The sequence below is a fragment of the Lates calcarifer genome, linkage group LG12 (assembly GCF_001640805.2).
Source record: "Lates calcarifer isolate ASB-BC8 linkage group LG12, TLL_Latcal_v3, whole genome shotgun sequence".
NCBI classification, from domain to species: domain Eukaryota; kingdom Metazoa; phylum Chordata; class Actinopteri; family Centropomidae; genus Lates; species Lates calcarifer.
The window spans coordinates 23723421-23737073 of NC_066844.1; the positions used below are offsets into that span (position 1 = coordinate 23723421).

Here is a 13653-nt window from a genome sequence, read left to right on the forward strand (position 1 = left end):
CACTTCCGGTTAGATTTTTCAGTATAAAGCGTTGTTTTATTGATCCACCATCAGCACTCCTCCAGAACACATCCATACTGCAAATGCGTTTCTCTGATCATAATACTCCCATTTGCTGAACTGAAAGCTCCCTTTACATGTGAATGGATATCAAGTGTACACATGTGTGACTCAGTGATTGTTTCATCACCGACCTTCACTGTGCAGAATGATGAATGTGCAGACTTCACCATTTCATCTGCTGTAGGTGGGAAAATTTTAACTTAAATCTGACAGATACCTGCAGGATTTATGACCTCCATATTAGTTTGATGCCAGTCATACTCTAATATGGAGTGTACACTGCTGTGATGCAGGGACCTGTTAGAGTGTAAGAGGCTGCACCTTCACCAGGAGCTTGGTAAGTCTCTGGATAATGTTTTGTCTTCACTGGATACTGAATAAAAGAGGACCCTCTTTTCTGTATTGTCTTGTAAAATGGAGATGAGCTTTACTCTGTGAATTCAAGCACAGTTTAAATGTGTATCTAAAACTTAATGCAACTTTGTTTGGGCTTTTATTTTGAAACCGGAATGTCCGGAAGTCTTCTCTTTTTTCTAGCCCCATTTAACGCACCGAGTCCAGGCTGACGTGGATGGTTTCTGGAAAGATTCCCCATCAGATAGCCTACATCTGAGAGGAGAAAAGGCTTTTCTGACCTGTAGAACCAACCTGTCTAAACTTAAGATCCGAGGAGGAAAACTATCATTTCAAATTATGCAGCTTTTGATAATAATAATAACATTAAAAACTAAATTTATAATAAAGATAATGATAGCAGTGATAATGGTTCAAAATCACATATCCATGTAGGCAAACTAGTCTGGGTGCATGCTGTGGGTTAAGCAGCTATATATGGATGTGATGTCTCTGACTAATACCACCCATTCCAACTCAATGGACACTCACTGTCTGCTGTTCATTGGTTATTGTGCTCCAATTACTCTCTAATAAGCTTGTGACTCTGGAAGGCCACCACACACTGGGCTCACAGTACAAGAGCACAAACATGCTCATTCAGGAACATCCCTCTCTCTCTTCCTGTCCATCTATTTCCTGCTCTCACTCCCACTGTCACTGTTTATTTAGACTCTGTGTCTCTGTTTATTTTTTCCTCTCAGAGGAATTAGACTTAGGAAGTGGGTTTCCATTGTGGCCTGTAATCAGGTAAGGCTAATCACCTGTGATATTCAGATGCTTCATCTGAGTAACAAGTGAGTGTTCTGATTAAGATTCTGTGTATAAAGTGTATCCACCCGAAAGTATACATCAGTAATAATACAGTATATAACATATAACATCTTCAGTATAGAGGCCTAAAAATACAACACTCACACTGGCAATTTTCCTGCATTATGAGTATGTTTACTTCAAGTACATTTTCCCCATAATACCTCAGGACTTATACTTGTAATTTTAGTATTTTTACACAGTTGTATTACTACTTTTCTTCCATTAATGGAGTCCAGCTGGCGTCAGTGCAAGAATAGCTTAAAGTTTTACTTTAAAGGTCTTTGTTGTTCAACACAGATTTGGCACTTTTGGAGCCAAAATCCTGAAAACTAAAATTATTATTTCTATTAGTAATATAAATAGTAGAACATGTGGGAAACTGACCCATGACCTCTCTCTAGATTTACCTGCAGCTTTATCTGTATAACCTCCATGTTCTTTCCCTGCCAGTGTGAAATCTAGCTTTCTTCTTTCAAGTGAGTGGTACAGATTCCAACCTGCATGTCTGGATCCTAATCAGATATTAAACAGTTTATTCCAAACTGATATATTCACTATCTGAATCCTCCTATGTTTCAGATTGTGATTTTTACTTTTGGTATTAAATTATGAATTTTAGTTTTGATTATAAATAGACAGCTAATCCAATGATTAATAAATGAACTATTCATATTTTTATTTTTTTCCTTTTCAACCATTCAAGGAGGATAAACACAAACCAAAGGGATGTTTCACAACCTGGCAACCCACCAGCTGTTTGTAGTGTGTTTAATATACTGTGTGATGTCAAGTTTCTCTGTATTCCTCCTCCTGGACTGTACACGTACAGTATATTTCTTGTGTGAGAGAGCAGGGATTCCTCCCGTGGTGCCTCTCTCGGGATGCTTTAATACACGTACGGGATTAGACGGTAATCCCACGATCACAATGTGCATGCGCAAACTGAAGTGCGTGCGTCTGGAGAGGGACGGTTCGGTGTTAATGCAACAACAAACAGCGATCACCCTTCAAATCTCCTCCACGACAAGTGGCTCTGATGAACTGAACCAGGTAAGAGCATTTTTTAAAAACGGTTTGTCCGTCAGACCGAACATTTGTCCGGGTGTCGCTGTCAAACGAGTTTGTTGCCCCGTTTCAGACTGCAGGATTAAACCGGGCTGTCCCGTCACAGATCGGGAGCAAATGACAAATTCGTGAATAAATTTGAATTTTCATCGCATCGCCCCAAACCACACATGCCTGGTTTTTGCATGGATATGGATGGATGACCCCGGTTACAATGTGCTCTTGTTGCCCTGTGGGAAGAACTGCGCCGTGTGGTGACCCACTTGGCAGAGAGAGCCCCGGGTTGTTCAAATTCAAGTCACAATTCAGCTCCACACGGGAACTAATAGGACTTAAGTTTCGGATTCACCTGTGAACATTTGAACATTTTCTTCCTGGTGACGCTCCGGAGCAAATGTATTCAAGTTTTTGTTTTCAGACAGTGTCAGTGTATCAACCCCTGCCTGTGATCTCTGTCACTAAAAGGATTCAGATTATTTACTTAAGTCAAAGTAACGACAGTGTAAAAATACACCAGTACACATGAAAATCCAGTGGGCAAAATCTGTCTCGGGTGGCAGTTTCAGTAAGATGGTTGTATATCTTCTATGTATATTCTTAATCAAAGAAATGACTACAGCTGTATGAGAAATAAGGGAGTAAAGTATTAAGTAGCATAAAATGCAGATAGTAAACGTGTGCAGCACAAGAGTAAATGTACTTAGTTACATTCCTCCACTGCCTGTCAGTCACTCAACACCTGTAGCTGTTGTAGCCCCACATACCGTACATACTGCACATACTGTAATCAAGGTTGTTGACTTTTTACTTTCATTCTGTTGCCATATATTTCTGAAATGATTAAGTTAGTTCTGTGCTTCCTGAATTGAATGAATGAAATGATAAGGATTCTGACCCACTTTTTGGCGGCAGAGTTTTATCTAAAACATGCACTTTTGTTCTACTGTCGGAGCAGAAAAACAGTATGAGTTGTCCCAGGATTTCACAGGATTATACTCGTCATCTCGTCCCACATTTTAACATAATCATTTGAATCCTGGCATCAGATAACAAAGGTTAATCTTTTGTTTTTCAGTTTGTAAAGCTCATAACATAATACAGCACAGACACTGATTTTATGAATTTGTTTTGCTTGTGCTGATGATGATTTAAACATGTCAGGTTCATGTGTATTAAACTGACCCATGCCTGTATAAGGAGAGTATTATACACAAACTTCTAATCCACTGTGTGTGATTTCAAACTGTCTTGCAGCTCCTAAGGGCGTGGTGGCTGCTTGTTCCTCTGCACATCAAGCAAAGCTGGAAGTGGACCTGGTTCTTTTTTGGTCCAAACACTGTACATCTCATCCTACTTACATCCTCAACAAGGATGCAAAGGTGCACGCGTTAATGCTGTCTCCTCTCAGAGCTGTATGTACACCCATACCGGCTCATGGACAGCAGACGCTCACTTGACATGTCAGTGTGTGTATCAAGGTCAGGATGTCTAAATGTGAGCTGATCGAGCTGAAGGACCTCAGTGTAAGTGATCCCATTGAGTTGGCTGCGCCTGCAGCCCGCACGCATCCGCCACCAGTGAACCCAGGTCAGCCCTGCTCCTTCCATGTCGTTCGCCTGGTCGGAGACAGCGTCACCATCGAGGCGCCCGGGTGTCAGACGGGAGAGGCCGGAGTGGGTCATGACTTCCAGACCCACAGTTACGCTCATCTCACCTGGTGCGACCTGTGTGGAGAGTTCATCTGGGGTCTTTATAAGCAGAGTTTACGCTGCACCAGTGAGTACAGTCTGCTCATGTTCTCACTTGTTTAAAAGATAAGTCTGGTAATATTCTATATTTTTCTTACTGTCAACAAATCCCATGAAAAAAACAAAACTCAAGACAATCATAAATTACTTTAAAGTATTATCTGTGTAGCCAAAGCCTGATAGAACCTAATACTCTGATCCTTATAGCTCCACTGTCGTCCAAAAAAATTAAAAACACATCAGTTGGCAACACTGTGGCCTGCACTGACCCACCCCGAGAGACATATTCCTTCATTACTACACTCACACACACTGTAGTTTATTTTGAATCAATTCTACCTCAGAAAAAAATCCACTGCTGAAAGCAGTCTCTAACATTTACACCATTTACCCAAGTCTGAGTAACATTTCCTAAAAAACACAGTTGTGCAGTTGTAGCTGTAATTTATTTAACTGTATTTAAATATGATTCATACATTTTTAAAAGCCTTTAGAAGGAAGACAGGGTGGAGAAGCTGGAAAATATTGAGAGATGGACTAATACATTGTTGGTTTTGCCCTTTTTGTATCATTTCAAAATCCCAGCAGGGGAGATATAATGCACCAGCCTTGTGCTTTAAGTTTGGTGTGTACATGATAAACATGTTTTTGACTGTAGGCATTGACCTAAAAAGCAAAAACAGGCAATCGGCCACTAAATCTGCTTTACATGAGACAGGATGACATACAGTGTGTTAGGCTGTTCCTGCCAATGGGATTAATAATAGACATGGTGGACCATTGTGGTTGCTTACTTTGTAAAGAGAACTGCTGTGAAAATTGGTCGTCAATCTTTCAAGAAGTGGCTAAAAAATATCTTTACATTACAGACTAAATCAGCTGTGTAACCCCCATGTCCATCCAAAGCTCATGGAGCTGTGATACAGTCTGAACATTACATTTTCCAGCATCACCAGAATGCAGGATGTTCATGTTATTTTTTCCAGCCATGAGAAACTTAATCACAGAGTTTGTCTTAATCTGTAGGAAGCTCTGGCAAATGTCATGTTTAAACTGTACGCTGGTACAGATAGCACCTGGGAGTCTCCTTGTTTCTCTGTATCATTTGACTGTTGGTATTTCTGTGGCTTGTTGAGGTCCAGTTCAGGAAAAAATGAACTGTTGTAACTATCAGAAGCAAACAGGTGACAGAGTGATAGAGGCCTGTGATTAATATACCTATTAAATATCCAGCATGAGTAATTTTTAATTTGTATGTACAGACATATTGGTATGTTGCTTATATAACAGATACTGCATCTAGGTTAGTGTGATTTGGGTGATAGTTTTCAGCACAAAGAGATTAGTGAACAAAATCCAGAGCAGAGGGCTCTGCACCACGAGCTTTGACCACTGGCCAAAGTCAAAACTGAGAATGCAAAGTTTGCACCCTTTAATGGTCTCCCTCTCTCTCTCAGAGTGCAATTATACTTGTCACTACCGCTGCCGACCATTCATCCAGCTGGACTGCAGCACAGATGGAAGTTTGTTAGCAGACCCTGAGGATTTCTCTGTCGACTCCATCGAGACAGACACGAATGTGGTGAGTGACGAATCACACATTTTCTCAGTAATACATTTGCACAGAGAGCAGTGCTGGCTGTCTTCCTGGGACCGTTTTATTTTCAGAAAAAAAAAATGCATTTAAATTGTGATTCAAGGATTGAACTGTGCAACCGAGCAAAAAATTACAGTTTCAGAAAAAAAAACACAATTCAAACCCACTCCTGCCTCTGTTCGTATTGTGTGGGTGGGCAGGTCAAAGCAGATGGAGACTACCAGACTGTCTGCTGCTGTCCACTGTGTTTCAGTGTGCCATATGTCCTCAGAGATACTGGTTTTATTACCTCTTCATTGTCAAGGCATCCATACAGAAAGTAATTTAGGAGAGAGCTGAGGGGAGGGGACAACTTAACAACTTCACAATAAAACAGCTGTCCTTATTACGGAGCCACATAAAACTGACAATACTGAGGTTCATGAACTACTACAACTTATCAAACCAATTAAAAGTTGGCTTTACTGTGAATCATGAATATACTTTTGCTTGAGTTATAGATTATCTTGTCAGATAATAATATGTCTTTTATCATCATGATGCACAGCCCAATCTCACCGCTTTTATTTTGATAAACTAGCTACTCTGCTGCAGCCTATCACCAATTATAAATGCATTTGTTTAGTCCTGCAAAATCAGGATAAATCTCAGTTTAGAAAGTGGAAAACCAGTCATATAGTCAGATATGTCTAACAAAAAAACAAGGTCACAAGTGTGCTTTTTATTGATTTTATTTTGAAAATGAAAAATCAATAAAACGGCAGCACAGCTGTCAGGAAAACAGAAATAAAACCAGAGAGCGCATTGTTTGGGATCCTCTTTTTGTGAGAGTGTTAAAGTACATATATCACAGCTTTTGTGAGGACTAAATGTCTGCATTTCTGGATGTGTTTACAGCACACACATCAGCAATATCATGAGGAAATATTTTTCTCCGTGGATAATTTAAGCAGACCTCACTGGGAGTGGGCTGGTCTTTGTGAAGTTTTATTGTAGGGAGGAGCAAATGAGAATACTGGGGTCAAAAAGCCGTTAGCAGAATCAGTTTCTCTCCAGACAGACGAGAGCTGAGAAATTTCAGACACACAAATCTGGAGATCCTCCTACGATAGCAGGGATGACAGAAATCCCTAAAACTTCAAAATTCCTGCTCACCTGAACCTTGGAGATGACGTGGGGAAGCACAGTGAGCGACTCATTCTGCAGTCAGGAGGACAGTGGATCAGAGCTGGAGCTGTATTTTACTGCATGTACATCTTTCTTTCACAAGGTCAGAGGGTCAGCGGTGAGACTATGGAATAGTTAATCAGTCCTGCTGGCACCAGGCACTTTCTGTGTGATGATGTTTAATCATGCATGGCTTCATTTTGAGAATGATAGATTAAGACTTTACTTTTATTTCTCCTCTGACGCGGTCTCTTTATCCTTAAAGCTCAGTTTGAAATCAAGCTTTCTGCTGACATCATGTGGCCTGTTTGCTGAACTGAACCCACTCTTTATTTTTCAGGATGAACAGATTGATTTTGGTAAACAGAAGTTAAGTGTTGGTGAGATTCAACAGAAGGTTAAGGAGTATAATGCTCAGATCAACAACAATCTCTACATGGTGGCTGTGAGTGACTGATAAACCTTTTTCTCTTGTGTTTTTAATTCTAGTTGTATATGATAATTTACAGACCATGCTGATATTGTATGACATCATTTCATTCATTCACCATTTCCCTGTCTAAAGCTATAAATCTGTCTACCTTGCAGAATAAAGATGGGTCATACACTGGTTTCATCAAGGTCCACTTTCAGTTGGTTCGTCCCATCTCCCTCCCTCCTCCTCAGAACCTGTGCTCGACGCAAGAGGAGGATCAGCGGGCCAGGCGGATGAAACGACGGACGTCTTTCTACCTCCCCAAAGACACTGCAAAACACCTGCACATAAGCTCTCAAACACGGGTACGGGAAGTCATCGAGGCGCTTCTCAACAAGTTCACCGTGGTGGACAACCCGGGCAAGTTTGCCCTGTTCGAACGCACTGAGAGACAAAGTCAAGGTAGCACTCTTAATATTGTGTGTTTACACTGCAAGAAAAGAGCATCATCAAGTGTTAAATTCAGATTTTTTTTTGTCTTTACTTAGTGTACATGCGTAAACTATCTGATGAGGAATGTCCACTCTACTTACGCTTGTGTGCTGGCCCCAGTGAAAAAGTCCTGAGTCTGGTTTTGAAAGAAAATGAGACGGGGGATGTCAATGTAAGTTTCCATTTGGCTCTGAGAGTGAGATCATGCGATAAGCCTTCAGTATATTCACTGCAACATACACAACTGCTCTAAATGTGAAATTACCCTCCTCCACAGTGGGATGCATTTAGCTTTCCTGAGTTGTGCAACTTTCTGCGAATCCTGCAGCGCGAAGAAGAAGAGCACGTCCGGCAGATCGTGAAGCGCTACGCTCTTGCCAGAGAGAGGATGAAGCAGGCCATGGCGAAGATTACGACTCCTGGTTGACTCCGAGTGATGCAGCTGATCCTTTTATTTAAACATGAAGAAGAAGCCTCTGCCACTTTGAAAAGTATTATGGATCAATAAGAAAATTTACAGCAATGTAAAATGAAAGGACAGAGCTCAGAGAACGACACTGTTTTGAATAGAGGCTGTTTAAGAAGCAGGGATACTGCTGTTACATTTAATGTGAACCAGCTAAAGGTGATGCCACTTTCTGTGCAGGTTTAGCCACTGTTGTGAGCTGGATTGAACAAAAAAATTAATGAATAAATTTTTTTCTAAGGTTTACCACAGACTTTATTCATTGCAGTTCCTTCTTGAACAACTATGCTGCTTGATTAGATTATTCATAGTGGTATTAAAGACACATTTTCCATTTTTCTGGTAATTTATCTGGTTAATCTTATGGTTATTTTATGTAACATTTAGTTTCCTTTATCATTTTGAGCACTTTAATGAACCTGTGAAATGGATCTGGACAAGTTAAAATGTGAAACGATGTGTTTATATTCTAATTATCTAATAAACTGATGATAATAAATCATGGGATGTTTAATGTTGTACATTTTACATTAACTACAAGATTTGATCAGGTTTTGTGTGGTAAACAGTACAGCCCCATGTACATAAAATTCTGAGTTTAGTTCATGGGGCAGGCAGAACATTCACACTACTTTGCTCTTGTTCTAGCTCCTGCCCTTTCTTGTACAGTACACACTCCTGTCCATGTGGGGGCGACACCTCCCCATAATGTGCCTTTACGGGCCGACAGAGAGAAACACAGAAGGATAACGATGGTTAGCATTACATAGCTAGCGTAGCAGTGAGTGTCTTATGAGGTCTGAGCTTGTAGAGATTTAGCAACCCACGAAGACAAATTCGTCAAAGACAAATTCTCAGCTGCGAACAGACCACTTTAGGTATGATTTTAACCAAGCCGAAACGATAAGCGGTGCCAATCAAAACAGCTAAAGTTAGCATTTGGCAACGTCAATAAACGTTGCTTTGTAAAGCAGAAACATGTTGACCTGGCTAATGCTAGTAACATAGTGCTAATTGTCTTTATCTAATGTTAACGTTAGCAACCAGTACATAAAGTGACATTACAGCGACTGTAACTAACACACATGTAGGGACAGTTTGTTAATGGTCTTGTCGGTCAAGGTTAGCTAGCGTAGTTAGCTGTCCCTCTCTAGATAACCTAATGTTACCTAGCCCTGTAGACTCCCAGTGGAGCTAAATAATGTTCTCCAGAGTTTTCTAAATGTCAAATATCATTTTATCCTGATGTACCAGTATGACACAGGAGAGCGGAAGGTTTATTGGCAGGGCTGTGTTAATATATAGTTGCCTGGCTGCACTGTCATGGCACTGGCCTGCTACATACTGGCATATGGACATAGGACATGAATTGTAGGCTAACTGGACTCGACATCAGTCTGAGCATTGCCTCCTATGTGGCTTCTATTGTGTTGTGTGTAAGGAAGGTATAATTGGGATAAATGGCATTTGATCACTACATCTACAGTAGCTTTTTGCATTGGCTCTAGGTGCTGTCGTGTAGCACAGACCATTTGCCCTCTTGTAGTGTGTTACCCACAAAAAAGCTGTGCATAACCTTTTTAATGTGTTTCTAAATCCAAAATGGAAAGTAAAATCATCTTTGCCTTTGTTGTAATATATTGTCTTTCATGTGTTACCTGCCATAGGTGTTATATCCTGAAGGTTACATTTCATCTGGTACAGTAACACTGTAGCACCACTGGCAGTCCTGTGACCCAAGAAAATAATGTGCTGCAGCTGAAGATGGGTGGTAGCGGCTCCAAATCCAAAGGATTTTGGCCTTTTTCTGGCTCAGGTAGTGTGGACGATTCAACCAAAGATGGAAACGAGCAGTCACTGGCGAGAGTTCGAAGTTTCCCGGGTGCAACACCTTTTGTGTTTACTAGACGAAGGTAAATGTAGCCTCAGCATCATCAAGCCTCCTTCATACATTTTTTTCAAGTGTAGAATTGCTAGTAAAGCAGACTGATACAATGTGGTGTTCCTATTATCATATTGCCTTTTTGTATATTATATACAGCTACTAATTTGGAGTTTATAATTTTGAGATTAGGTTGAGCTTGCTGTACTGCTGTGTTCAAAATGTGTTTCTCTCCCATTTTGATGTGATGATATTGCTCAGTTCCTGCTGATGTGGCGTCACATACCTACATACAGTACATTCTTAAAATATCCTGCCCTACCTCACTAAAATGTTGCACTACTGGGTTGAAATATGAATATTGCTGATGTTCTCGGGAACAGCTCGAGAATATTGTATGACATGGTTATCTTCACAGTAAAGGATATACCCATGTTTGCACAGAAAACATTCTTGCACAGTTACATGTAGCCATAAATTTACTCTGTTTACCCAACAGTTCTGACCCATCCCCACAGTTATAGCATAAACCAGAATTTCTCACATCAGGTGATATGTTTGTTTAGTAAAGTCAGCAGACAAGCATACTGTGGTCTGCTGCCACTAACTGATCTGTAGTGGTCTTAGCTCTCGTTCTATATACCTCATATCATACTGAGCTGTTATTTCCATACTCATGGTGGGCCTGTTAGCTTAGCGTATACAACTTTCAAGAACTGGATATTTTACCCACAGGAAGACAGCTGGCAGGATGACCAAAGCATAACCAATCTAAGCAGCTGGTTGTGTTTTTTATTGCTCACAGGCTTGTGGTCTTGACGCTCTAAAACCACATTTTATTTTTGTTGTGGTTGCTATATTTTTGTGGCTTACCTTGATTTGACCAACACTATTTTTGTGTAACACCAAATGCAGTATGTGCTCAAAATGTTATATAAAACTGCTCAGTCTTGTAATATTTCAGCATCATAATTTTGTTTTATTTACTGACTTGTGATTTTTTCTCTCTGCTGCAGCTCTATGTTCTTTGATGAAGACGGCGACTTAGCCCATGAGTTCTATGAAGAGACAATAGTGACAAAAAATGGACGTAAAAAAGCCAAACTGAAGAGGATTCACAAAAACCTAACACCTCAGGTGAGGAAATCACAAACCTAAACAAGGATTTTTACTCACTAACACCAGTTCTCTGTAGGAGTAGTTCAATGAATAATTGTTGTCTTGTCTGTCCTTCTAGGGAATGATAAAACTGGACCACCCGTGTATCCATGTAGATTTCCCAATTGTCCTCTGTGAAGCCTGACAATGTCTGAGGAGTGTCTCAGACTAGCCACTGTGTCAACTCCGTCCTGTGGTTTCCCCTACAGCTGGAAGCCTGAACCACCTTTTAAAATAACATGATCTCTTGATATATTCGTTGCCCTTACGTGGACAGGCCGATGCCATGTTGTGCTGAGCCTCTGCATGTGATCTGTTTTTGGCTTGTGTGCAGACACAGAATAATAGGTCACCAGTGGGGATCTAGAAGGGGTGCCAAGTTGGCAAAACCTACTCGGATTACAGATCATGGTTTGTGTGCATGTATGTGTGAATGTGTGTGCAGACATGGGATGAAATTTGACAGTCCTGAATTTGTTGCTGCAGATTGTTTTCTGGTATGATTCACCAAACTCTAGGAGTTTGGGGAGAATGTAACCAGCTTTTTCTCCTGTCACAGTACATATATATATATGTGTGTGTGTGTGTGTGTGTATATATATATATATATATATATATATATAGAGCACACTTACGTTTTTTGACACCATCTTGACTCGCTTTATTATGCATGGAACAGGATCTGCTTGTCAGTAACAACCAAGGGAGTTGACAATCAGTGGCCCACAGACGTGGATTAATGTCATATTATGATGTTGGATGGACTGGCTTCAGTGACCTCATAGCCACACATGTACACAGCAGCAGTGAGTCTAATAAGAGATCCTGTTGTTTTCTTTGCTGCTTTGGCATACTATGTTTCACTTTTAATTTATTATAACTGTTTTTTAATTACAATTTGAAATGCTGAACTGTGTTATGGTTCTTTTTTCTATATTCATATATTGTTGATGAACAGCTTATTAAACTGCCTTTAATGCCGTCAAGATCCAAGGGAGAAGAAAATATGGACGTACTTTAGAACCATTACTTCACTAATTCCAGTGAAAATAACTGGATTTATGTTGCAAGTGAAGATTATAGTAATAATATACACCAGGCTGTAGCTGCCTGAGGACACAGAGGTCATGTTGTGGGAATTTTTTCTTGGGAATTAAGGTGGTTTAGCAACCAGGAGAGAATTCACATACCATAACTGAGAGAATACACACATTTGTTTTGTCCTCTTACAGGGAGTGTTATTTTAAAGGGGTCTCCTTAGCATAAATTGTATAACCACCTGTTATTGCTGGACTGAAAGTCTCAGGATTTAGGCCTGAAAGTTTAGATATGCTTAAAGAAACTAATTGGTTGCTTTGAAGTGACTCATAACTAATGTATTTGTAAAATTTTGCCAAACATATATCATATTTTGCTGTTTGGTTTTGATTTTTAAAATAATGTGATCGGATTTACTCAGATCAAATATTCAAAATATTTGAAAGGTGTTTCCAAAGTTTTCTGAGTGTGAACGACTCTTTCTGGCAAACTTCTTTTGCCTATATTAATGCTGCCTCCATCTGGAGTTTTGTTTATGTTACAGCAAGTAATTTGCAGTCCAAACTTTCTGGAGGAAATCTCTCTTCATCAGCATCAAATGTGGTTTTCCAGGCCGAGCCTTTATATAACAATTATTTGGCGAGCTCATGAGACTTATTTGTCCAATAATCTTTTGTGACAACAGATGATTCAGCTTCAGCTTTTTTTCTAAAGTTGTAATCACTGAAATGAACTGACAGGAGCTGTTCGCCCGTGTAGTGGAAATAATGCTCCTGACCTCCACCTGTGATCAAGTTAGCCGCCTGCAGAGGAAACTGCAAAGGCTAACCATTGTTTGGAGGTGTAGTGTGTGCATCTGCTAATGAGGTATGGATGAAGTTAAGAGAGAAGTGAAGGCCGTCAGTGCCGTCTCCATGGGAAAGGGGTTTCTATAAAGTGGTCTGTGATATTATCCTCCCTAGAGGATAAAGAGGGCTGTGCCAAAATCCACTCCACTTTATTGCTTCCATGAACTGGGCAAGTACCTTTTTTCAGCTGAGTCTGGGAGAGACGTGGCAGCACAATAACTTTCTGTTGTTGACTTTCACAAAGCTGTAATAATATGTAAAGCCATGAGGTGAATTGCAGTATTGGGGTTGAAAGAACATGTTTTGACTCAGCAAACCACCCATGGTCTGGCTTTGCTGACAAACATCTGGGCACATTTTAAGACATGAAATTACAAAGTAAGGTATTATTCACAAGGACCATTATAATTTTTTACCTCATTAACAAGAATGTGTGAGTTATTTTACATACTTACATCCTGCCATGTCTAAACAAGTAGAGAAATCAAAAGTACCCCATATACCC

The 13653-nt window shown here is 40.1% G+C and overlaps 2 protein-coding genes across 2 annotated transcripts; both read left to right on the plus strand.

Moving 5' to 3' along the window:
- The first annotated feature begins 2121 nt into the window (after positions 1–2121).
- On the plus strand, positions 2122–8724 carry rassf1 (Ras association domain family member 1). Its single transcript, XM_018685732.2, has 7 exons — positions 2122–2322; positions 3592–4113; positions 5543–5667; positions 7190–7294; positions 7438–7726; positions 7813–7928; positions 8034–8724. The coding sequence occupies exons 2-7, from the start codon at positions 3822–3824 to the stop codon at positions 8181–8183; spliced, it is 1077 nt and encodes a 358-aa protein (XP_018541248.1). The 5' UTR covers positions 2122–2322; positions 3592–3821; the 3' UTR covers positions 8184–8724.
- A 226-nt stretch (positions 8725–8950) lies between these two features.
- tusc2b (tumor suppressor 2, mitochondrial calcium regulator b) lies at positions 8951–12173 on the plus strand. The gene is made up of 4 exons (XM_018685729.2): positions 8951–9100; positions 9890–10135; positions 11121–11241; positions 11342–12173. The coding sequence occupies exons 2-4, from the start codon at positions 9987–9989 to the stop codon at positions 11405–11407; spliced, it is 336 nt and encodes a 111-aa protein (XP_018541245.1). The 5' UTR covers positions 8951–9100; positions 9890–9986; the 3' UTR covers positions 11408–12173.
- The last annotated feature ends 1480 nt before the right edge of the window (positions 12174–13653 follow it).